The sequence below is a fragment of the Misgurnus anguillicaudatus genome, chromosome 16, assembly GCF_027580225.2.
Source record: "Misgurnus anguillicaudatus chromosome 16, ASM2758022v2, whole genome shotgun sequence".
NCBI classification, from domain to species: Eukaryota; Metazoa; Chordata; class Actinopteri; order Cypriniformes; family Cobitidae; genus Misgurnus; species Misgurnus anguillicaudatus.
Window position 1 is genome coordinate 34352411 of NC_073352.2, and position 27534 is coordinate 34379944.

At 37.9% G+C, this 27534-nt stretch overlaps 1 protein-coding gene across 3 annotated transcripts in view; it reads left to right on the plus strand.

Moving 5' to 3' along the window:
* The first annotated feature begins 1464 nt into the window (after positions 1–1464).
* Positions 1465–27534, plus strand: part of gabra4 (gamma-aminobutyric acid type A receptor subunit alpha4) — a 41468-nt gene continuing 15398 nt past the window's right edge. The window contains exons 1-7 of one of the 3 annotated variants that reach the window (XM_055178678.2): positions 1465–2009; positions 2220–2338; positions 5638–5705; positions 6452–6672; positions 6756–6838; positions 19609–19752; positions 20625–20777. In XM_055178678.2, the coding sequence (XP_055034653.1) occupies positions 1924–2009; positions 2220–2338; positions 5638–5705; positions 6452–6672; positions 6756–6838; positions 19609–19752; positions 20625–20777 (874 nt within the window). In that variant the 5' untranslated portion in view covers positions 1465–1923. Of the gene's footprint in view, positions 2010–2219; positions 2383–5637; positions 5706–6451; positions 6673–6755; positions 6839–19608; positions 19753–20624; positions 20778–27534 lie in introns of those variants that run through there. The other 2 variants (XM_055178677.2, XM_055178679.2) reach the window with 2 other exon arrangements.

Here is a 27534-nt window from a genome sequence, read left to right on the forward strand (position 1 = left end):
TGTGTTCTTTCTCTTCTGCTGCAAGTGCTGTGTGTATGATAAGGATCAGTAGATTTGACTGCTATCAAAGACAATTCAGCGAGTGTTAATTAGCTTTCCATGTCACGGTTACCATCGAATGTGGGACTCTAGAGAGTTTCTCTATGCGGAGAGCCGGCCAGGAGAACAGCATGGAAATCAAACGTAGCCTAGCGCTCTTTCCTGGTTCATACCTGCGGGCACAAGCACGCATGAATACATGCACACATGATACTCTGAAAACTTGCTTCTGTCCCAGGTGTACAGGAATCTGAGCTGTGTGTGGTTTGTCCTACTTCTTGTACAGTGTGACTGTATCTCAGTATGCGTGCGTATCAGAATGATGCGACAAACACTGACCCATTTTAAATGAGCTGTATTGAATTTAAAATGAGTTAGAGGTCGACCAGTATGAGGTTTTTAATGGTCAATGGCATCATGTAGAATTAAGGGTGGCTAATATAGTCCAAATATTTAATAATACAATATAAAAGTTATATAGTTTTTCTTTATTTTTCACTTTGTGCTACCCCCTCTTGGGTTTTTGCAAGTATTGCAATAATTTATCTAAAAATAAGTTCGAAAAGGGTTCTTCGCAGTGATGCCACAATTTTTTTCAACAAACATTTAAAGTCAATGGTTCCTAAAAGAACGATTTCCTTTTTAACTTTTTGTAATCTACAAAGAATATTTTGTACAACAGCAATTTTTCGGCATATAAAGGTTCTTTATGGTACAATATATCTCACAAAGTGAATAGTACAAAAACATACAATTATCATAAAATACTAAATGAGTTTGACTGTTAGAACACTTGGGACATACTGTCCACCATGACATTGAAATTTCGTGTGACTCATATTTTCACTTACAGCGTAGTAACAACGACCGCAAAATAATTTACTTAGATGTTGTTAAAATAATACAGTTTAACCGGAATAAATTTTTTGGTAAAGTACGGTTGGAGCATAGATACACTTCCTGTATCACTTACACTTGAAAAGAACCGTCCGGTTAACAGTTTTACATGATCTTTTGTATCTATTAACTTTTTTTACATTTGGCCATTCCTCCTTTCTATACATACTAAGAAATCTTGGCTGAAGAAGTGGACATACTATCGAGGACATACTAATTTTGCATACTATAATAGTTTGGAAGTAGGCAATTTCGTGCACATGATTAGTTTAGCAGTTTTGTGTCACAGTGGCACAGAAAAGATATACATTTTAATTATGAAAAAGTTCTCATAAGTTTTTTTTTCTTGTTGACCCTGAATTTGTTCTTAATCAGTTGCTGTTAATACAGTAATACAAACGGGGATTCATTATTTTCCAGGAAAAGCAGATTAAAAATTAGCACTTTTTAGTTGCTTCTGGGCCAACGTCAATTAACACCCGTCCCCCAAAGTCAAAGTTTACGCATGGCAAGATCGGGCATGACAGTTGCCGCAGAGTCCATGCGCAAAGCTGGCACTACATCATCTAACTATTCTTGCGTAGTCCGTGCACAAACATGTACAGGCAGACTTTTCTTAAGTGCTGTAGTTTCTCTGAGTGTGCGCTGCGCGTCGGACGCACGTCCCAGTTTTGGCACTGAGGATACAGTGTGTAGGAACCCAGCGCGTCCTCCACTCTCCTCTAACCTCTCCACAGCGAGACGCACGACTCCAAAGGATGCTTCACCATATGTTTCTCTCAACCGCAGAGTTTGGGTTTTGGATGTAGGCGATCCATCGGGCGCACACAGAGTTCTGGATTTAGATGCTTGGCTGGCGGTAAGAAGACATTGCGGGTGATGGTAAAGCGCGTCTTGCGCGCTGCCTCTCGTTTCCTCGATCTTTCCTCGGGACAGGGCATTTGGCGAAGGGAAATGTGAAGAACGCTTAAAGAATGGCATGTCAACATGGTTTCTGCCAAGAAGGAGATGGTGACTGCGATGTACCCCACTTCTATTTCCACTCTCCTCTACTTTCTCTGTGTGGCGGCTTGGTGAGTCCTAACTGGATCTGTGCGTTACGCATCGCATCTCTAGCTTTGACATTCTCGATCTAAACGCCTTGAGGTTGCAAACGCCAGATTAAGTCGCTGTTGAACGTTTCATGCTGTTGATTAAAAACAATACGCGTAATTTTCGCGTGCGCAGAGTGCGCGCTTTACAGAAATGTTCAAATGCCTTAGTTTGCTTTGTGTTGTTTTTAGCATAAAGAGAATATCTGGACAGATCAAAAAGGATGAGAAATTATACCCAGCAAATTTCACGCGCATTCTTGACCGACTCCTGGATGGATACGACAACAGACTCCGACCTGGATTTGGGGGTACGTTCCAAAAAGCGCTTGGTCACACCATTGCATTGCGCAAAGTGAGCTTTCTAAATGTTGTTTAATAGATGTCGCATGTTGTTTACTAAGTGTGGTTTATTTGGTGATGGTTGGTGTCATCGGGTTGGTGTCATCTATGGGGGGTGGAGGAGTAAGCCAACTCCAAACGTCCTTTTGCTGCCCACTCTCTTTTCTGCTCTCCACGTATCTTTTAGATGAATATCTAAGCGAGTTTGGTTATGTAATCTGCCCGAGAAAGCCGCTTAATGCGCACTGTAAGTAGGAAGAGTGCGGATGATCTCTTTGTGCGCGTAACGGCATCTGCGCTCTTCTGTATTTTAAGAGAGCGCGCATCAGTAAACGCGCCTTCTTTCACTTGTTTTGCGCATGCCAAATGACGCGTTGCTGTACAGTAGATTTTACTTTAACTTATGTTTTGTGGATTTTAGATCAAATGTTTTTGCTTTGGACAGTGTGCTTTTACTGTAACTTCAGAACTGATGTAGTGTGTGCATGAAAGACAGATGGGAAGATTATATGTATTCTATTTTACATATAGAAGAAAAACACTGATTGTACATTCAAACTAGAACCACGCTTTAACTCATATATTTTCTTATATATGGATATACATGAGCTACTGATGTATTAATCATTACATAATATGTAATAATAACTTATTAATAAAAGTTACAATAAAGAAAATAAAACATCAAGACTCTCTGCAAAAGTCAAAGCTCTGTATCCCTGAATTTTTTATTCAAGAGAAAATATATAATCAAATCGCTAAAGAGTGGATCTCTGTGCGTAATACTGGGATGTGATTGGTGCTGAGGGAATAAAGCGATGCTTTTTATGTAACTTTAGTGAAGAGGCAGAGAGCACGTCTCTCAGAACAGAACAGTACACCCACCTTCACATAACAAGAGCTCTCGAGCAGAGCTCTGTCACACCGGAGGGGCTTCATGGGCTCTCGGATAGAAACTGCGGGTTCATAGTTCTAGTAGGATCGCATGAGTTGCCCTCATCACAGAATGTAGTGCTTCAGAAATTATAGATGTTAGGGCTCGTGTGTGTCTCTCATCACTGACCCAGTTGTTGTGATCTGAAACACGTTGGAGAGTTTGATAGTGCCACTAGGACATGCCACTTTTGACTACAATACATGGTATATAGTTTACTCAAAACGTAACATTCTGTCACTGTTCACTCGTGTTGGTCTTATATTCTGCATCTTCTGACAGCTTTCTGTGAGAAACAGATTGAAAGTCATTATTCAACAATCTTTCAACGCTAATCTTGTGAAAACTATTCAGACAGAAGTGAGAGAGTGTAACTAATGACAGATTTTCATTTTGAATGAACTGTGTTTGTTTTTTAGAAATTACATGATTTGCATTTGGAAGATTTTATCCACCAATGCACATTGCAGTGCATTCAATATACATTTAATTAGTAATGTACACTGTAAAAGTGAAAGTTGAATTTACTTATAAAATAACTTCAATTGGTGACACCTAAAAATGTAAGCTTTTCCAACTTAAATTTTTCACTTTATGTTAGAAAATCTTTGTTATTTTATTTTATTTTTATTATTGAGTTATTTTATATATATATATATATATATATATATATATATATATATATATATATATATTTGTTTATTTATTTATTTATTTTTAGTTGATCCAACTTTCATTTTATAGTGTAGGTGTGTTTCCTGAAAATCAAACCCATGACTTTTGCATTGCTACAATCCTCTACCAACTGAGCTACAAAGTAAACTAAAAGTATTTTGTAATGATTCATATTAGAGGGACTTTTATTTTCTTGAGTTACGTACACTTTTGTCTTGTTGCTGTCTATACTGTCAGAAAAATTGTCATTTACTGTCACTGGGGCGGTAAGGGGTCATATTAGCACCTCAATATTGGTACCAAATGTATACATAACTGTATTCTGGACATTTTTAAATGTTTCTGTCCCAGTGACACTTAAGGAAATTGACAATTTTTAAAGGGGCCATGGTATGAAAATCTGACTTGTTTATGATTGGGTCCCCAGTGCTTCTTTCATCCTAAAAATGTGAAAAAGATCAACTCAGTAACTTAGTTTTGGTAAACCATTCTCTACAAGCACATGAAAAAATAGGTCGTTGAAATTTGCCTCTCCGTATGATGTCATAAGGAGCTCTTATTATAATAATACCGCCCCTTAATCTGCACTATCCAATCACAGCACTGCCATTTAGTGCAGAGAAAAGCACAATTGAGTTTTAATTGCAACAAACCATCATCATTGTGATCAGCGTTTGAATTTCATCAGCTCATTTGCATTTTAAAGGACACACCCAAAACAGCACATTTTTGCACACACCTACAAAGTGGCAATTTTAATATGCTATAATAAATTATTTATATGGTATTTTGAGCTAAAACTTTACATATGTGCTCTGGGGACACCAAAGATTTATTTCACATCTTAAAAAAGTCTTGTGCCATGGCCCCTTTAAGATAAGCATTTTTAAGATCTTGGATAAATCTCTGTATTTTGTCTGTACGCTGGATTGACTGAGAATCTCTTTCATATTTCTGTGGGATTCATGGCTGTCGGTTGTGAAATATGCTTTGAGTATCTGGTAAATGACACGTAATCAATTTTCTACCGTTTGACCGAAAGCTCTTCGTTTTCAAGTGATTTACTCAAGCATCTATCAAAGAGGCTTCTGAACCATTGGAGTTTACGCTCTCGAGTTCAGCCAATGAGATGCTTGAGTCATTAATCATGTGATTAAGAGCCGCGTGTGTTTAGTGACATTGTCTTTATTCATGTTTGTTCATTAATTTCTCTTTCTACAAGAAACCATTAAACTTTAGGATAAATGGTTTCAGTCAGACAAGCACTAAGGTTGAGAAAATAAAAATCAACGTTCGTTGCTTTATTAATACACATTCCTGCTCAATTAATCAATGCATGTTATATAAGGTTAATAGTATATATTTGGATATTGTTTAACATTTGCTAATGTTAATGTCCCTCACAATAGCTCCATTCTTGCCTTCATTCAGGTCCTGTACTACATTTCATTTTGTTTCCAAAGATGAATGAAATGAATTGTTACATGTTGACTTTGATAGCACAAAAAAACAATAAATATTCTGTGTTAATCCATCCATGGGGTACATCACATCTAGACAGACTTGTGATCAGTTTTGCAAAATGTAAATGTTATTTTTCTAGTCATGAAACGTTTTTGGTCATACATTGTGATGCTAACAGGTTTTGTGTCTGTACAGGTCCAGTGACAGAAGTGAAGACAGATATTTACGTTACGAGTTTTGGCCCCGTGTCCGACGTTGAAATGGTGAGTGAGTGTATACAGTACACGCATGTATGTGTGAGATGTTATTATATAAGGTGTCATAGTAGTCTACTGAGACATATAATAAATAATTCAGGCAGTATTTTGTTCAATTCAACATGAGGTGCTATTACCTGCTTAGTCAGAGTGAATCGGGAGCTATGAAGTACAGATTGAAAACAAAAAAAATGTATTGAGTCAACATTTTTGGCAGGGATGTTCCTCTGGGAATATTTGTGAAGTTTAACACCTTGCTCAACAGCATAATGTGGTAAAATATCGTAACCAACCCTGCAGCGTTTGGCTTGGATGTAGATACATGCAATGTTAACACTCTCTTATTTTAATACTCATGTTTTATTTAAGTCAAAATAAAAGCTAAATTTTTCCTGTTTTTTTAATGCCTGTTTTAGTCTTACTGCGTATGATTCATTGGCGCACATTATTCCAAACAAACACGTTTGTCCTCTCATCAGCGGTTACATCATCAAAAAGTTGAAAGTGGCAAAAGTTACATTTTTAATAACAAATTATAAGACTGATAAAGACTTATATTTTGATTTATGTTCATCAATTTGCCACCATAGTTTATCCCCATAAGGAAAATGGTTTGTCTGATTCGTATATGCTGGGGTTTATGCTTATATTTTTGTCAGGGGTGTTTGTGAAGTTTTGGGATTAGAGGTTTGGTTTAGGAATGAGATGTGTTTGCAGTTCTGAGATTGGAGTTTTTGTTGTGTTTTCTTTAGGAGTACACCATGGACGTGTTTTTCCGCCAGACGTGGGTTGACAGGCGTTTACAGTACGAAGGTCCGGTGGAGATTCTCCGGCTAAATAACCTCATGGTGACCAAAGTCTGGACCCCTGACACCTTCTTCAGGAACGGAAAAAGATCTGTGGCTCACAACATGACGGCGCCCAACAGGCTTTTCCGAATCATGAAGAACGGAACGATCCTTTACACGATGAGGTATCCATCTTGTCCTGAGAAATAATGGAGAGGCATTGTTCATCGCTATTTTCTTTTTTATTGTGTGTATGTGTTTTCTACAGGTTGACAATAAGTGCAGAATGCCCCATGAGGTTGGTTGACTTCCCGATGGATGGCCACTCCTGCCCGCTGAAATTCGGCAGCTGTGAGGATTATATTTTATACATGCTAATTTCCTAAGAGTCTTAACCAAATTTCACCGCCAAAAAGAAAGATTTAAGGGAGTATGTTAGGATGGCAAAATGACAGTATGTGAGTGCCTCATGATGTGAAATAATCCTGGCTTTAAACGGCTGTTCTTCACAGACAGCTGATTTAACAATTCATACTAGAAACCGATTGGATTATTTCGTTTTCTGGGTATTTTTGTTGTTGTTTGAGTTTTTAAAAGGTACAGAAGTCAATTCTGTAACCTGTCACTGCCTTCATACATTGGTACGAGTCCACAAAACCATGCTGTATGTTCAATTTGTCACTTCAGATTTCAAGTGCTCACAAGTGCCCCCTATGCACCATCGATTGCACTTTTAGCTAACAGTCGAAGTGTCAACATGTCAAAGCGTAAACATGATGTTAGACCATGAAGGCTGAAATTGGTATTTGGACAGGGTCTTTAAAACATTGTGCCGCTTGGGACCCAACTGCTGCTGCTTTTGTGTTGTACTTGTTTTTAAAAAGTGCATCATCTTGCTTCATTTCTTTCTTTAACCGTGACCAATAAATGTAAACTCATAACATTTGAGTTTTTTATTAAAAAAATATAAGCTAAAGTTATATTTAACCGCAATACCTTGGAGATCTCCGAGCAACTTTCCTCTGTAAGGAAAATGACTTTTTTCCTCACGGTGTGTAAATACAGAATTGGTTCTATAAACTGAACAAAGACTCTCTATATCAGCAGCCCTGCTCATGACAGTCGGTCAGCAGAAATTAAAACGAAAACCGCAAAGAAAAGTACAGGAGAAAAAAGAAATCTAGGAAAAGAATGGGAATACGTGGCATGTGGGTTGGGCTCTTTTGTGGAGGCTGCTGAGAGATCTGGAGATAAAATCAGTCCTGAGAGCTCCTGATGGTGGATGGTGACATTGTGATGGAGGACATTCACATATTTTTGATTTTTTTTAGTGGTGTGTGCGTTAATGTGCTGACAGATATATCTCTCTCTCTCCTTCTCTCTCTCTTTTGTCTTATACATATTTCTGTCATTTCTCTGGGCCTGCAGGGAAAGACAGAAAGCTGTTCATCCCCCTGTAGAGCAGAGAAGGTCACCATAGCTTTCCCTTCTGCCCCGGGACAGCACAGACCTACAACAGCTCTCCGTTTTTATTTCAGCCCTTTTTCCTTTGTGTTCTGACACGTTTTCGCCTGACTTGGTTCTCTTTCTCCACTATCGCTTATACTTGGGATTAGAGATTTGAACCTCAAACCCTACTCCTGCATTCAGACCAGCCACAGTAGAGGCGTCAAGCACGAGTGATTTCAATGTTAAGTCAATGTGAAGATGCGTTGACGTGCGTCTGGAGGTCTCGTGGCGCGAATGAGGAGTTTAGACCAGTACGGTAGACGCGATTCCACCTCATCCGTGCGTCTAGTTGAGCGCTACCACGGGAAATTGGCGAGTTGAATTTTTTTTTATTAATGCCTCATATCAGGAGCTTGCTCTAGTACTGACATGATTACAGAAAGTGAGTGGAGTCGCAGTAGCCCCTCCCATGAAGCAAATTTCCGAATCTCTCAATGACTAGAATTGTCTAAAGCGCACAGCGCAACGTCTAAATGGGCGTGTCCGAATCCACTTTTGCTAATTTAACGACGGGAAAAATGGTTTCTGCGCCGAGCACATGGTCGAAAAGGGTTGGTACAATTTTTTTAATGAGAAATGGGAGTATTTCGGGCGTAACGTGCAATAAACCAATGAGAGTCTCAGCTCTCATCCCCTTTAAAAGCCTGTTGCGCTGGCGCTATGTCTAATCCCTATTTAGATGATGGACTTTGTAAACTGAAAAACTAAGTGGAGGAAGAAGATCTCCAGTTTAAGATTAATGTTAAATAATTGTGTCGTTTTCACTTGTATTGAAATTTTTATTTTTTGGATTAAAACCTTTAAAACCCGTTTTCTTTTAGTCATGGAAGTAAAAAGCAGGCTTATAGTTGCTTTAAATGTATGGCTATCCAATATCATCAAAACATAATTTACAAGTATATAAGAAAAGGTTTGTAATCTAAAAATACTTTATTTGTAACAAACAGGAGATAAAGAATTTACAAACGGCTCTCCTTTCAGCACTTGGACAGCGTCACAAGATTTTTTAAGCATTACATAAAAATGTTTTTCATCTCGCCATATCCGCAGGTACAGAGTCATCATATACAATAAATCCGTGAGGTAGCATTTTAAAAAAAAACATTTAAAAACAGATGCATTTGTTTAAAGCAAAGCATTTATTTACTTACCAAGCTACAGGTGAAGCAGCTCTTTGTGTCTTCTAACGTTTCATAATTAGTCCTCATTTATGTCCAAGAGACTCAATAATAATCTTTTACATTCAATCCTTTAATCTTTCATATTTACAAGCGTTTTTGTGCTGCTGCGCATTCATGTATGTTAAGCAAACCCGCGTTGTCGTCCCGTTTAGGCGCATATTACTAATGCGCTCTTTAAATAACAAAAAATATATATTGCGCCATTGACTTTAGACTTTAGAGCAGGTTTTTGTTGGTCAATAGTGTAGTCTATTTTAGTTGCCTCAAAATAGCAACGCGCCAACAATGCGCCTGAACACACCTCGTTTTCAGACCAGAACGCCCATGGGCGCAAAAGGGGGCGCAAATGCATTTGCTATTTAAACAACGCGGCGCTTAACGTGAAAATTATTATTGCGCAGGGTGGAATATAGCAAATGACACTTGCGTCGCGCATTGCGCTGCATTGCGCCAGGTGTAAGATAGAGCCCAAAATGTTCAAGCGGCTAACTAAACGCGGTAGATGCAAATTTGACGCCTCAAACGTGGCTGCTGTGAACCCACGGTAAGAGAGAGAAGCCATGTATGATATAGACATGAATAATATACTGTACATCAGTGGCCAGACAGAACACTTTACAGTCCTTCCAGAAAAACATTTTTTTTATTGTTGCGGGCAAAAATCCTTGATCTAGCAGCACGTTTTCTTAAAAAATGCGTTGGAATATGCAGGATATTTATGCAATTTTATGCAATGAAATTGCGGGAACTTGCAAAAATTGTGGGAACTTGCAAAAATTGCTAAACTGTTTGCAGCTTTTGCAGCTTTTCAATGATGTTCACGTCACATAATAATGTCACATCATAACATTCCCATGGCAACAGGGGACATGGCTGCGCTTGTGTGAAATAAATGCAACATTTTTCAACTTTCTGTTAAGCTATAGACGGTTTCATCGGACGCTGACACGATACACGTCTGGATCCGAACTTTACTTCCGGTTTCGTTTTTTTTAAATGGTCTGACTAGTTGCTAAACTGATATCTTGAACAAATGCCTTGTCGAAAATAACAAATGTTTTGGTTTCTAGGTAATCTGTGTGTTGTTTTTTTTGCTTGTTATATAAATAAACTACGTTTAAAGAACTTTGTTGTTAATTATTCTTAGCGGAGTTTACCGGAAGTTACGTGCGGGACGAGACAGCCGCTTGTTTATGTTGTGACTGCTGAAACCGTCTATATGTAATTTTTGCTATGAAAATGCGGGGATTATGAAATCATGCAAGCCTGGCATATTTTGCACACAGAAATCTGCAATTTATGCTGCGAAAGTGCGGCGTATTTGAAAAAATGCGGCCCCCACATAAATATGCTGACTTTGGCTGATTATGCATTGAATCATGCGTTCGCATAATCGCTTTTTCTAGATGGACTGACTTTAGCATCCACACACCCTATCAACATCATTCAAATCCTGTATGCTTACCCAGCAAGCAATTTTGATTTTTAAAGACGTCTAGGCTAAGAAAAATCTAAATTTGGGCTGTCAGTGAAATCTAATTGACGTCATAACCCAAAAATAAATAAAATAAAATAAATAAAACCAAACACTTTATAATCACTGTTGAATTTGCTTACATGATGGAATATCAGACATCTCACAAGTTATTTTGCCAAAAACTACAACTTATTTTGGCTAGAAGTGGGTTACTCATAGCTATTTTTGGTCTGTAGTTAACCCAGATGGTGATATGATGGCTATTGCTTGCTGGGATAGTGTTGTTTTAGATCAGTTGGTAAAGCATTGCATTAACAGCACAGAAGGTCATGTGATTGTATCACACATACAAGCTGTCACTGGGACGGTATCATAGAAAGGTCTGAGGTATTAAAATGCACTTTTAAGGAGTAAAGATATACATTTTAACTCTTTCCCCGCCAGCGTTTTTAAAAAAAGCTGCCAGCCAGCGCCAGCATTTTTCATGATTTTCACAAAAGTTCTTCTTTAAATATATAAACAAACAATATATCAGATGAAAGAACAGACCCTCTGCTTTCAAAAAAAAAAAAAAAGTTTCATCCTACCGTCATTAGTTCTCTTGTAATCACCTCTCAAACATGGGTAGGTTTCTTCAAAAACACCCAATTTTGAGCAAAAAGCTGAGATAATTCCATTTTTGCGAAGGACTTTTGATAGAGATCAGATGCAGAGCGATCTTTAAAACATACACGGAATTCTTTGAACAGCTAGGGACCATTTTTTTGACAAAGTAAACCAATCCTGTCAACTCTCCCGTTTTTCCCGTGATTCTCCTAAATTTTACCATCCTATCCCGCTATCATCTCGTTTAAAGGTGCAGTGTGTAAATTTTAGTGGCATCTAGTGGTGAGGTTGCGAACTGCACCCCCCTGCTAAGTCCACTGCTCACCTATCACTTTTGAAACACATAAAAAAGCTACAATAGCCGCCACCAGACAAACATGTCAACGTTGGAGACAACTTAGTAAAAATTTTGTCCATTAAGGGCTTCTGTAGAAACATGGTGGCACAAAATGGCAGCTTCCACTTAAGGGGACCCTCGGTGTATGTAGATAAAAACGTCTCATTCTAAGGTAATAAACACATAACGGTTCATTATGAAAGGTCTTTATACACCCCTGATAATATAGTTTTAGATATTATTTTGCATTTCTGTCAAGAGAGCCTTCTAAAAATTACACACTGTACCAATAAATATTTTCCCGTATTTCTTGCGCATTTATAATTTTTATATATAAAAAAATCCCACAGGGATATTTGATATGTTTGCTACATTCGCAAACCAGCTATTAGCTGTAACAACTCACTTAAAGTCGGGGTGCATGATTTTTGAAAAACACTTTGGAAAAGGAAGTCGGGCCGAGTACCAAAACACACTTGCGACCTATGTGTAAAACAAGTCCTTTGTAGATTCAGGAGAGCCACACAACAAATGAAAAAAGGTATTCATGGGTTTTTAAACTGTGAGTCGGGACCATCAAGTGGATTGCCACTTAGTGTATGACTCAAAAACAGTTTTGTCCTGTTAATGACAATTAATGGCAGTGGTTTTGATGTCAGGTAGTTTGGGATTGCAATTAAACCAACATTATCTCACATAAGTCGTAATTTGATTAATTTATTTGTGTCCATGGAACGAAATTCAGCGTTTTTATGTGCCTTAAGCACGAATGTCTTTGTCGTGTCACCCACACGAATTTCTATAAATAGTGGCACGCCTTTCTTTATTAATTTCATTTTATGTATTGTTTTCTCATTTTTAAATCATTGTCTCTTGGAGTTGTGGTTAGATTTGGGGTTTGGGTTAGGATGTATTGTTATGTATTGGTTTCTACATGTTATCTTCCGATTTTTCTCGCCTGGAATTGGGGTTAGATTTGAGGTTTGGGTTAGGATGTCTAAAAATGTAGCAGAAAGTTCTAAACCCAAGCGACAATGGAAAGAAAATAGGAAAAAACTATGAGAAAACAATGCATAAAATGACACAAAAAAGAAAGTCGTGCTACAGACACAAAAACTATTTAGTGAAATTTGTGTGAGTCACACAACAAAGACAATTGTGCTCAAGGCACAAAAAAGCTGAATTTCGTGCCATGGACACGAATAAATTAATCACAATTTTTTTTGACTATAGGCGGTTTCAGCAGTAACAACATAAACATGCGGCTGTCGTGGTCCGCACGTAACTTCGGGTAAACTCCACTATAAGAATAAATAACAAAGTACTTTAAATGTACTTTAAATCGACAAGGCATTTGTTCAAGAGATCAGTTAAAAAAGAGAAACTGGAAGTAAAGTTTGGATCCGGACATGTCCGATGAAACGGTCCAGATCAGTCTGAATTAAACTTACATTTAGTTCATACATTGAAAAGATAAACTACTGTCTTCTAAAAGAAAACAAATTTCTTTTTGTATTTCTAAATGTATTTTTTCTGCATATTTCTTTATAAAATATTTGGTGAGTCCTGAGATAGATTATAACTGTTTAAGTGGGCCGTGGAATGGAGGGGGGGTTAATGTTGGGATTGAGAAATTTCCCTTATTTTTAAATCCCAATATTGACAGGTATGGTGTAAACATACCTCGTGTTGATAATGTTGTAATGTTATTTGTAATCGTTCACCTTTTAACCGAAGTGTCTGGTATTTCCCTCTTGGTTTGATTCACTTCCCATGTGATACCTCCATAATTTGCATTGTTGGAAACCTGCTAAATTTTACAGGACCTGGGAGAACGTTCCCGGTTCTCCCTCTCTGATAGCAGCCCAGGCCCAGTTTGACACTTGGATCATGTGCAAAAAAGCAAAACAACATTTCTCTTGTCCTCTATTTCTCTCTATGGGGTTGATGGTGGGTGTTTTGGAAACCTCTTCCTCTGCTCTGTTTCCCAATGTGTGGGGGTTCAGAAGCAGAAAGGCGGAGAGAAAAGAGAGAAATAGGAAAGAGATGGAGGTTATAATCTCGAACGAGGACAGGTGAAGTCGGGTCGCTGAATGTGCAGTGAAAGTCTTGACTCTTTGATATATGGATTTCTCCTCCATAAATGAAATCTGTCAGATTTGGAGAGAGAGAATTTCTCAGTGGATCCAGTTTCTGTGTCAGGATGATTGTTCTGTTTGGTCCTTGGCTCAGATTTGTGGTTGGCGTACGCTGTAGGGAAGGTGGGCAGCAGTGAGAAGAAATGTCTTAACAGCGGTCATTCAGCCCTGATCTCCAGGACTAATACGTGTAGCGCGGAGCGTGGGCACGCTCAGAGGAATATGTTATTGCTCAGAGGTTGCTCTTTTATAGCTCAGGGGACTTCAGGGCGTTTTATATTTAAATATCAACTTCATCTGCTTATTCTCTCAGCTTCTTACAATCGATTAGAAACAAAGGAGACATTTTGTATATTTAAAAATTTGAAGCGTCAAAGTTTGATGTCAATCATTGACATGACCTTACTCATTCAATATTAAAGATATCGATGTTATATTTTCACAATATGTTCTTTACGTTATGTAGGAAGATTTTATGTTAAAACAAAAATGACTTTAGCTGAGTTTTCACAGGGACAGGGTCAGTTTTGTAAGAAGTGTATGGCTCAGAATCTCTGATGTTTTATGTACTATTGTATTTTGGCACAACTCAGCACAGTGTGTGCCATCTTAGGTCTTTTTTTGATCCTGTGATTTGTCAGAAGATCACTTAACACAATGGGCCCTATTTTAACGGTCTAAGTGCATTGTCTAAAGCGCACGGTGCACTGTCTAAATGGGCGTGTCTAATGCCACTAATTTATCGACGGGAAAAATGGTTTGTGCGCCAAGCGCGCGGTCAAAAAGGGATGTTCATATTCTCGTAATGAGTAATGGGTGTGTTTTGGGTGTAACGTGCAATAAACCAATGAGAGTCTCAGCTCTCATCCGCTTTAAACACGTTGCGCCATGCAGATTTCCTATTTAGATGACGGACTTTGTAAACTGAAAAACTTAGCGGAGGAAGAAGACCCCCAGTTTAAGATTAATTTTAAAAAACAAATTGTGTTGTTTTCATTTTTATTGAAATGTAAATTTTTTTGATTAAAACCTTTAAAAGACGTTTTTTTACAGTCATGGAAGTAAAAATAGCCGGGTTTTAATTGCTGTAAATGTATTGATATCATACATAATCATTGTAATCTCATAAAATAATTTGCAAATATGCAAGAAAAAGTTTGTACTCTAAAAATACAAACAAGAGATAAAGAATTTACAAACGCGCAGAGAGCCGAAGCGTTTCAGCCCTCGGACAGCGCCATGGGATTTTTACAAAGCATTACTTGAATGTTTTTCATCTCACCATATCCACAGGTACAGTGTCATCATATACAATAAATCCGTAGGTTTTAGTTGGTCAATGGCTTAGTCTATTTAAGTTGCCTCAAAATAGCAATGCCCCAACAATGCGCCTGAACACACCTCATTTTGAGACCAGAATGCCCATGGGCACAAAAATGGGTGCAAATGCATTTGCTATTTAAACAACGTGGAGCTAAACGTGAAAATTATCATTGCGCCGGGTCAAAACTAGCATAAGACACTTGCGTCGCGCATTGCTCTGCATTGCGCCTGGTGTATGATACAGCCCATTGACTTTTTGAAAAAACAAATCTAATACACATTATTCAGCCTGCTCCCATGTTGATTTCAATCCAAGGCTGTGATGGATGGACGTTCAGAGCGTGTGTTTTAAACTCATTGTTATGTTTCAGGTCATTCAGCCATCAAAAAAAAAAACATAATTTCACAAATTTTTGTATATGTAAATGTAAGTGTCTTTTGTACGTCCTGTGCGGCAGACTCTCTGTCCAAGACAAATTTCTCCCAAGGGAGACAAATAAAGAAACTAAACTAAACTAAACTAAATTTCCACTTTGGCCATCTCCAAAGTGGTCGCCTTTGAAAATATGTCCTATAAACCACTGGTTCTCAAACTTTTTTAGCGTGCGGCCCCCTTTGTGTGCAGTGCATTTCTTTCTGGCCCCCCAAAGAAAATTTATGACAAATTAGTTCTAAAATGTAACATTTTAATTAAACAAAACATATAAAATTATTCAAAGTAGTGCTGTTGGTTAGTAGCCTTATTTTTTTTGGTTAAATTACACAGAATTCATAATAAATTAATGTATTTTATAAAATCTCATAAAACTGGGGCCCCCTGGCACCATCTCGCGGCCCCCCTGGGTGCCCCGGCCCCCAGTTTGAGAACCACTGCTATAAACAACCATGTTGTATTCCTTTGTATATCAAGAAGTGTGAAAAATACTTGAATTTTGGAAGTTAGGAAATTAGAAAGTGATTCTCGTGTGGAAATAGGATATACAGAACAATGTAACAATGTTATTGTAAAAAAATTTAATTGCTAATAATTTGTTTGCATGTTGACAGGCTGTCGGGTCTATGTAATGTATGTAAGGTATTAATTAATGAATGAATTTATATATTTATTTATTCATTTATGTATTTTTTGGTGATGCGATGAGTACATGGGCCAGATTTCAATGGACTTATAGCTAGAGTTGGACTAAGGAGTTATTTGTTATGGTGTTATGAACTATGGTGTGATGGCTGGGTGGGGACGGTGGATGGGTATCTGGGGTTGGTGTTTAATGGTGTTTCACTGTATCAATAAAAACAAATTTCCACAGGACAAAGAACCTCAGAAAATGTGCTTTGTTAAATAAGGAATAAGAAATATGACCTAATTTAAGAGGAGAGTAGCGCATTGTGCACATAATATATGTTTTGGATATTAGCTAATTTCTCATGTTGTAAGCATCTTTACTTTTCTTTAAAACACCATTATAGTGCAACAGTACAATATTTTATGACAACAACTAAGTACATCTCCAGTTCGCATAGATTATAAGAGTTTGTTCCATGTATTTTCTCTGTTATGTTTTTTCAAGACATGAACCTAACGTTTGATTGACTTGATAACAAGCTACTTACATGATAGTACTTACATTTGAAGTATTGTTAGAGGTAAAACCCCATATGAACCCCCAAAGTTGTGCACAAATGTTATTTAGTTAGAAATGAATCCTGATGCTTAAAAAACTTACCAGAGAAAAGTTTTTTACGTATTCATGCTTTGCCTTTTTTTTTATCTGTACGAGTCAAAGATATGTACTTAGTTATAGGACTATATTAGTGTTTTAAAGAAAATTATAAAACGGCTCGTTCTGGTTCTTCATTCTGATTGGTTGAAACGCGTTCTAAGCCGTGATAAAATACCCCGGTAAACCCACGGTTCAGACCGCATCACAAGTATCACTGCGCCACTGTTGCTGCGTATTGATTTATGAAAATAAACACCTCAGTCTTTAATCATTTTTTTATTTTTCTACCTTTGCAAAATTATGGCGATATCCAGATAAATGTCAATAAATAAAACATTTCATCAATAAAGAGAAAACGTTCTCTGAAGTTTTTTTTGTCTTATTGATATTTCCGCTATTATCCACAAGATGGCAACCTTATCCAACTTAAAAACTGAGGCATTCACTCGACACAACAGCGTTGTGGTGGATTTAGGGTGACGTGTGTTTTGATCAGGCTCTGAATCTGATCTCTTAGTTCTTCATAAAAATGGAATCATCTCCGCATTTAGCTGAAAATTTGAGAGGTGATAACTGATAAGACAACAAATGAAGGTAGGATGAAACGTTTTTTGATGTTGTTGGAAAGCGGATGGACTGTTCTTTCATTTGATATTTTATGTTTATTTAAAGAAGATCATTTTTCTGTAAGGCATTCAACTAAAACTGGGTGGCACTTAAAAAAAAACGCTGACGGGGAAAAAGTTAAGCATGCTTCCAAACATATTTGATCATCACTTCAACAGTTGCACGATATAAATGTTAATGTATAAATTAGATGAATGTTGATTTATAAAATAAACACCACAGTCTTTAATCATATTTTCATTGTGCCTTTGCTGCGTCTCTGTTGTTTGTGAACTGCGCTCTGTTGCAGCCACACTTGATTCTGAGGAACTACTTTGTTTGGCGGAAGAGTAATATTTATACTAATATAATTAGTAATTACAACTTATGTGTTTGTGTTTTATTTGATAAAATCCCGCTAACGTTATGCATATGAAGTAACCGTTTTATAAACGCAATAAACCCCTCGAAGCGTTGGGCCACCAGTGCACTTTATAACAGCCAAGGGGGTCTAGGCACTCCGCTTCGCGTCGTGCCCAACAACGCCCCTTAGCTGTTATAAAATGCACTGGTAACCCAACGCTTCTTGGGGTTTATTGCTTTAGTAAGCATGTACACGACATTAGAAATTAATAATGATTTAAAAAGATAATATCAAAACAGATTTTATCTACACGTTGCGCTGCTCTTATCTTAAATAAAGTAATATGTCCCTTCTAATTTTAACAATCTATGATTTCTGACATTTTTATCCTGGGAAAATTTGTAAAATTATGTATTTCTTTGTATTTTGATGGCTAAATGACCAGTATCCCGCTACAAAATAATCAGTTTAAAGCGCACGCTGGACGTCCATCTATCACAGCCTTGTTTTTGGAATTAAAATAGCAACAAGCTGAAAAGAAGAATTGCGTGTTTTGATAATAGCATAATTGTTAATAATAGCATAAAAGTTCATTTCATAGCATTTTATGTAATCTAGATAAACACACGAATAATATTTTCTCACTTGTGGCATAAACTGACAAAATTAAAGTATCATTGTAAATGACACTAACAATAACAAGTAAAAGTGTTTCACTTGATTTGTTTTCTTCACTCTTTATGTCTCATACTGTATCTCAGGCATTCTCTGCACTGACACCGTTGTTTCCTTGGTAACCAAATACAGTAACTTTTAAATTAACATTTTAGAGACAAAACTGTTGATCTATACATAGAAGACAAAGAAAAAATAGCAAAATGATACAAGGAAGAATGTTGCAATTAAAGGATCTAACAAAAAATGTGCTCAGATTTGCCAAGGTATCAAAGCCTGTAATCAAAATTCAGAGATGTCAATATGGATTTAAAGGGCACCTGTTATGGCCTTTTTACAAGATGTATTATAAGTCTCAGGTGTGTCCAGAACGTGTCTGTGAAGTTTCAGCTCTAGATCAATTATTATATCATGTCCAAAATGCCCATATTTGGTTAAGAGCAAAAACACGCTATTTTGTGTCTGTACCTTTAAATGCAAATGAGCTACAGCTCCTCACTTCCTTACAAACAGACAGTGAGCGCATTACAGTTAAAATAGATGTGATTAATACAGTCTGAGACAATAGTATTTAGTAAATGGAGTACAACTCGCTGGGGGTGGAAACTATGGTGATGCCGGACTGTTAATGGGCGGGGCTTTTGTTAATGTGACCTCACATTGATAAGAGAATCAAAATGGCATTTCTAATGAGGCTGCTTTGGTTTAATGAGGATTAAAAAACAAGGAGCGTGGAAAAAACACACTTCTTCTTTCATGCCATTGTTGAGTTTTGAAATGAAACAAAGCTGTCGCGTGATGTGATGTTTGTAAGTTCTAGCGTCTCCCGCTGATTAAAGGGTGGACAGGGTTTTCCGGGAAAAGTGCCCATATAAAGAATTGATACGTATAGAAACCCCTGAAACGTCAGTTGGACCTGTAATCGAAAAAAAAACTTTACCTACGTTTAGCACGAGGAAACAACTCTATAACTGTGTTAATAAGTCAAAATGCTTGAAATAACATTGAACCACCCCTTTAAGTTTTTGTCTTTGCTCTTTCAGTACCCAATTTTTATTTTTGGGTGAACTTTTGGCCCAAGTTTCCAATTAATCCTCGTTTTATCTTATTGCATATATTGAGATCTTTTTTTCACAGATTTTGTGATGAATTTGATCTAATGATGCTTTTTGTCTGTGTGTCAGATGCCTATCCAATGACTGAGGTGATCTACACCTGGACCAAAGGTCCACAGCATTCTGTGGAGGTTCCACCCGAGTCATCCAGCTTGGTCCAATACGACCTGATCGGACAGACTGTGTCGAGTGAAACCGTAAAATCCATCACAGGTACATTATATACAGTACACAATATTTTTTATTTCAGCACATGACCGCACACAGACATCAGAAAAAGCTACTGAGATCAATTTCTGTCCGGATCCGTATCAGACATTCCTCATTAATATCAGCGTGAATCTGTAGCACTTGTGTTGACTGTGAATTCACATTTGACTGCTAACAAGACTCACAGTGGATGTCATGACAACGGTCTCCTCATTTACATGCAACCAAGAAGTAAAAACCACATTTACAACTTTAACACAGTTCTTCTTTTGCCTTGCAAGCACTTCTATTTTCTTCTGGAAATGCAAATTTAGTTTTGATTATAAAACTGCTGGTTAGAAACATTTATGCAGCTGTTAAATCTTATTGAAACTCAACCTTTTTAGCTTCTGCGGCTAATCCTGTGCAATGCTGTTTTTTATACTTTTTGTCACATCACAAATAAATCCATTCATTGTCGACATGCACAACATGTTTCTGGTAAGACTGCAAATCCAAGTCATGTGACCAAAAGGTTACGTGGATGTTTTGTTATTAGAACATATTAGATAAGAAGGCTTGTGTCTCAGTTAACAGATGGCAGAAAACAATTCTGTTTATTATTTATTTATCTATCAGATCTATTTTTTGATTTGATCAAAATTACATAAGAGATTTTGTAGTTTTCTGTTCTGATTTGATCACTGAAGTGTTTTCTCCCAGTTCAACTGTAAAACCTCATTCTGTTAAAAGAAAATGAATCCGCCAGCAGCCAAGAAAACTTTGCAAATCAGCTAAAATAAGTTGCTGCAGTGACAGACTGTCATTCTGACCTCGTTCTTTAGCGTGTCTGAGGTCAGGTTAATAAGATCTTTCTGTACGCTCTTCTCTTTCAGGTGAATATGTTGTGATGACGGTCTACTTCCACTTGAAACGAAAGATGGGCTACTTCATGATTCAGACGTACATCCCCTGCATCATGACTGTAATCCTTTCCCAAGTGTCTTTCTGGATAAATAAGGAATCCGTACCCGCCAGAACTGTCTTTGGTACGTGTTACTCGCAAATCTTCTGCACTGTTTCCCCTCTGAGCCGCCAGCATCATTCACATGCAAATACAGAGAAAAGTTATACTACCATCTCTCAATCCCTCTTTCCCTCGGTCTGTCTGTCTGTCTGTCTATTTATTTATCCATAAATTAATCTATCCACTGTCTGTCTGTCAGTATCTATTTATTTATCCATAAATTAATCTATCCACTGTCTGTCTGTCAGTATCTATTTATTCATCCATCCATCCATCCATTCATTTATCCATCTATCCACTGTGTCTCTGTCTGTCTGTGTATCCGTCCATCCATCCGTTTGTCTGTCTTTCTGTGTGTCTATTCATACACATATACATCTACTGTATCTTTCCATCAATCCATCTATCCACTCTGACTGTCTGTCTATCCATTCATCTGTCTGTCTGTCTGTCTGTCTATTCACCCATCTGCCCATCCATCCATCAGCATTATCTATCCATCTATCCACTGTGTCTATCTGTCTGTCTGTAAGTATCGTTTCATCCATTCATTCATTTATATATCTATCCACTGTGTCTGTCTGTTTGTCTATCTATCCATCAATGTGTCCGTCAACAGTATCTATCCATCAATTCATCTATTCACTGTGTATGTCTGTCTGTCAGTATTCATCCATCCATCCATCAACAGTATCTATCCATCTATCCACTCTCTCTGTCTGTCTGTCTGTCTGTCTGTCTGTCTGTCCATCAATCCACTGTGTCTTGGCATTCATCCATCAACAGTATCTATCCATCAATTCATCTATTCACTGTGTGTGTGTATATATATGTCTGTCAGTATTCATCCATCCATCCATCCATCAACAGTATCTATCCATATATCCACTCTGTCTGTCTGTCTGTATATCCATCTATCCATCTATCTATCCATCAATCCACTGTGTCTGTCTGTCTGTCTGTCTATCCTTCTGTCTGTCTGTCAGTATCTATTTATTCATCCATCCATCAACCAACAGTATCTATCCATATATCCACTCTCTCTGTCTGTCTGTCTGTCTGTCTGTCTGTCTGTCTGTCTGTCTGTCTGTCATTCTGTCTGTCTGTCTGTCTGTCAGTATCTATTTATCCATTCATCCATCCATCAACCAACAGTATCTATCCATCTATCCACTCTCTCTGTCTGTCTGTCTGTCTGTCTGTCTGTCTGTCCATCAATCCACTGTGTCTTGGCATTCATCCATCAACAGTATCTATCCATCAATTCATCTATTCACTGTGTGTGTGTATATATATGTCTGTCAGTATTCATCCATCCATCAACAGTATCTATCCATATATCCACTCTGTCTGTCTGTCTGTATATCCATCTATCCATCTATCTATCCATCAATCCACTGTGTCTGTCTGTCTGTCTGTCTATCCTTCTGTCTGTCTGTCAGTATCTATTTATTCATCCATCCATCAACCAACAGTATCTATCCATATATCCACTCTCTCTGTCTGTCTGTCTGTCTGTCTGTCTGTCTGTCTGTCTGTCTGTCTGTCATTCTGTCTGTCTGTCTGTCTGTCAGTATCTATTTATCCATTCATCCATCCATCAACCAACAGTATCTATCCATCTATCCACTCTCTCTGTCTGTCTGTCTGTCTGTCTGTCTGTCTGTCCATCAATCCACTGTGTCTTGGCATTCATCCATCAACAGTATCTATCCATCAATTCATCTATTCACTGTGTGTGTGTATATATATGTCTGTCAGTATTCATCCATCCATCCATCCATCAACAGTATCTATCCATATATCCACTCTGTCTGTCTGTCTGTATATCCATCTATCCATCTATCTATCCATCAATCCACTGTGTCTGTCTGTCTGTCTATCCTTCTGTCTGTCTGTCAGTATCTATTTATTCATCCATCCATCAACCAACAGTATCTATCCATATATCCACTCTCTCTGTCTGTCTGTCTGTCTGTCTGTCTGTCTGTCTGTCTGTCTGTCTGTCATTCTGTCTGTCTGTCTGTCTGTCAGTATCTATTTATCCATTCCTCCATCAACAGTATCTATCCATCAATACATCTATCCACTCTCTCTGTCTGTCTGTCTGTCTGTCTGTCTGTCCATCAATCCACTGTGTCTGTCTGTCTGTCTATCCTTCTGTCTGTCTGTCAGTATCTATTTATCCATCCATCCATCAACCAACAGTATCCATCCATCAACCAACATCTATCCACTCTCTCTGTCTGTCTGTCTGTCTGTCTGTCTGTCTATCCATCAATCCACTGTGTCTGTCTGTCTGTCTGTCTATCATTCTGTCTGTCTGTCAGTATCTATTTATCCATTCATCCATCAACAGTATCTATCCATCAATACATCTATGCACATCTATCCATTCATTTATCCATCTATCCACTATGTCTGTCTGTCTATCCATCCATCTGTCTGTCTGTCAGTATTTATTCATCTATCCATTCATTTATCCATCTATTTACTGTGTCTGTCTGTCCATCCGTCTGTCTGTCTGTCCATCATCTATACATACATCTACATTATCTATCCATCTATCCACTGTGACTGTCTGCCTATCCATCCGTCCGCTCGTCCGCCTGCCTGTCTGTCTATTCATCCATCCATCCATCAACAGTATCTATCCATCAATCCATCTTCAACTATGTCTGTCTGTCTGTCTGTCTGTCTGTCTGTCCGTCTGTCTGTCTATTTATCCATTCATCCTTCTTTCCATCTATCCACTGTGTATGTCAGTTTGTCTGTCTGCCCATCAATTCATCTATCCTCTGTGTCTTTCTTTCTGTCTATCTATCTATCCACCCTTTTTTCCATCTATTCACTCTGTCTATCCATCCATCTGTTTGTCTGTCTTTCCGTCCATTCGTCTGTCTGTCTGTCTGTCTGTCCATCAATTGTGGTTCCACAGGTTGTTTAGACTATAATAAGGTACGAAATAAACTGCTCTATTAAAAACATTTGACTTAAAAGATTTCTTTGAGAACATAATATTAAATTAAAAAGATGTTTCTTCTATGACATCGCTGCAAAGAACCATTTTAGAACCTTTTGTTTTTATGTGTGTGCTATGAACTGTTTAGTAACAACCATACAGTAAGTCCATATGACTCAAGCACTATTAAAGGTCTTTTAAATGCATATGGTAGCTTTTAGTTTTTATAGCATTGTTTTCTCCTACTCATGCATCAAGAACACATCAGGTCTGAGCGAGTGAAAGGACGGTCTTAGGTTTTAATTATGTCAACTCAGCATTTGTCTTTGACTCATTAAATGCTCATTTCCACTCTGTGACATCATTGTTAGCACCATGTGCCTGATCAGTCCTGAATAACCTTATCTGTTATGACCTTATGTGTCTGGTGCAATCTGCTAATCAAACGCGCACACATACACTTGTACTCGTACTTGTGCACACTTTACCTGGGGCATCGAAGATGCTGAGAATAGCACGTTCTCATTCTACACTGGAAAAGTGTAACAATGACCCACCTTCAGATGGCTATCAGCTCTGCGTTTGGACCCGGGCCAGAGGAGTGGATTTTCATGTCCTAGATAGAAGTGCGCTTAGTGACGGGGTTTCTGGGCAATGACAGCCAGCAAAAATTCGGACCGTCCCCAACATGAGACCACAGTGATCTGATGTTTCTCTATTCTGGGACGGGGTCCATACTTTGCTTCTAGTGCACGTGTGTAGAAAGGTTGCAGGGTTTCTAATGACCTTGCTACAGATTTTTGGTAGTGTAATAAGTTTATTCATACATGTTTGAAATTAGTTTGGTAGCGTTTGATTACAGGATTTCACTTGGCCTTTTAAAATGAAAGTTTTGAGCTGCCTGCCCAGTCTTTCTGGATCATTATTAAAATTCAACTGCAAAAACGGGTCATTCAGAAATGGCTGTGATTTGACAACCACGAGCAGATTAACATAGACCACAGACCACCTACAGTACACATTACCACCTATTCAGTATTAAGCAATTTGTCCCACACTTACGAACAACATATGCAGAAATACAGAGGTTAGTCAATCATAAATGAGGTCATTCACATACAGTACAGAAGTCTTAAAGGTACAATAACAAATACTGTCTGTTTGAATACAGGGCTGGAGAGATAAATGGAGGAAAATTATTCAGAAAATGCGAAATGCTGGTTTTTATATCAAGTAATACATCATGAGAATTCAATTCAATTCTTCAATTTTATTTATACAGCGCTTTTCACAATTAGTAATTGTATCAACGCAGCTTTACATTACTTGAAGCAGGGGAAACACAGAAAAATCAACATAAGTAGCAAAGTACAGCGGTTGAGATTAAACTGAACAAGCAAGCGTAGTGATATGTAACGTATAGAAGGGGGTGCTAAGTTTAGCCAATGTCGGCTGACTCCCAGGGGTGGAAAAAACCCTAGGAGAAAAACCCAATGGGAAAAGTCCTAGGAGGGAAAAAAACCCTTGGATATGTGTGTGTGTGTGTGTGTGTGTGTGTGTGTGTGTGTGTGTGTGTGTGTGTGTGTGTGTGTGTGGGTGTGGGTGTGGGTGTGTGTGTGTGTGGGTTCAGCCGGTGGTCGTTTGGCAGGCATCATGCTTGAAGGACAGCCAGTGGATCAGTGACGTGTTGACCTTCACGGCAGCCGGAACGGGGCCTGTTAGTCTCATTGTCCTTGGGTTCGAAGGAGAGAGAGACAAAATCATATTAGCGTGGTGGCCGTTCGCATATAATGTAATTGTCACACAGTGTTACAGTTTAATATCTGCTCGGTTCTAGACAGGCTAGCTATTGCAGCATAAGTATATTACCCAGACGAGTTATGTGAATGCTTTGTTCCGTACAAGCTTACTATTGCAGGACAAGAACATTTACTAGACACATTATGTGAATGCTTTGTTAAAGAAAAAAGTCTTTAGTCTTTTGGGAATGACTTTAAATGAAAAAAGCATGGTGCTGACTTTTCTTTTTACTGTAGCAAAAGGTTGTTACCGCTCATTGGTTATAGCATTTGCTTTTATCCGCATTTGAAAGACCATTGAGCTCCTCCACCGTTAACACATACACCCTCAAGCAAAGAGCTCTGCAGAGAAGCCAAAACACATCCAGCACCTCTGGCTAAATGTAATCTGTGATGTACCTATTGATCGCTCCAGATCGTCTGCATGTAGGCGTTTGTCAGAGCGCTGTGGTTGTGTGAAGTTTTCTAGAAAGTGTGGATTATTCTCCAGAGCTGTCACTTGATACTGTACACCACTGGCTGTTTTAACACTTTTCAATTACTCGGTTTCAACCTGAGCTCCGTAAGATCCCTGCCCTACAAGTCTTTTTATTACACTGAGATCAAACTGTGGAGTGCTTGAGTCACCAACATGAGTAACAATGTTTACTACTGTAACTACTATAGGTAATGACTGGATGAGATGACAGCTTTAGTCTTTTATGTGTTTGTCCCTGTGCTAGGTACAGTAGATAGATGCATTTTCCTGTAGTGTTCCTGTAGCACAACTGATGGATGCATTGCATTAGTAATGCAAAGGTTGTGGGTTCCTTTCCCAGAAGACTGCTTGACTTGTACATTTTTCACTTTGGATATATGCATCTGCCAAATGCATTAATGGAAATTTTCAGTGGAGATGATAAGTTATGAGAAATGTGTTAACAATCGGATGAAAACATTCATGTGTCATATTCACCCTCATAAAAAAATATTGGCCATTTTACATATTTTGACAATTAAGCCCGTCTCCATTAACCTAAAATTCATATTAGCATAAATTAGCAACATCTTTTGTAATTCCCATTATTTTTATTAGGGTGCTGTACACAATAATAAATGCTTTTTTTATCCCAGCAAAAGGGACCCAACACAGCTGTTGGGTTGTAATTTAACCTGCTGGGTTGTTTTAACTCATTGTTGGGTTAAATATAAACATTTTATTTGTTCATTTTAAAGGGTCATATGATGCATTTGGTATAATGCAATGTGTTTATGCAGTTTAAAAGGTACCTATGGTCCGATTCACGATTTTACATTTCCTTTGGTGTGTAAGTGTGGTACAAACCCCCAAAGTAAATGATGACGTGAGTTAGCGCTCCAACGTAAATTTCTTTTCTTGCACTACAAGAAACACACAGATTGTAGGCAACAGTTCACAGTTTAGGACACGACGGCTCCTCTCGCTTCTGAAACACAGCCTGCATCTTGAAATAAGTTTACTTTTTTCTTAAACACTTTATTCAAGAAAAAAATTCTCACCCCTTTGGCAGATTTTTTTTTTTTTTTTGCTTGTTTTAAACACAAATTTATTTAAATGCGATATTTTGTTTGTCTAAAAACTAGACTTATTTTCTTAGGTTATTTTGCGCATCAAGAAAATACATCTTGATATAGGAAATTTTAGATATTTGTACTAAAAACAAGATAAAAATACTACGTAATAAAGTCATTTTTCCAGTGTGTAAGTAACTCCTGTCAGCATTGCATTGTGAGCAAATCTTTCAAACATGGTAAGGAGCGTCACATTTCCGTCTGTCGTCAGCTTAGATATTTGGGCCAATCACAACGTACAGATTAGCTGGCCAATCATAAACAAAGCTTTTAAAAATCGATAAGCTTTGTAAAAAACTGTGCGTTTCAGGAAGAGAAGGAAATCTGGTATACATACGATATGTGGAAAATAATGTGTTTTCTTAACCATAAAGCACACGAACACATTGAGTAAGTTTACATGCACAGAATAAGCGGATAACTATCAG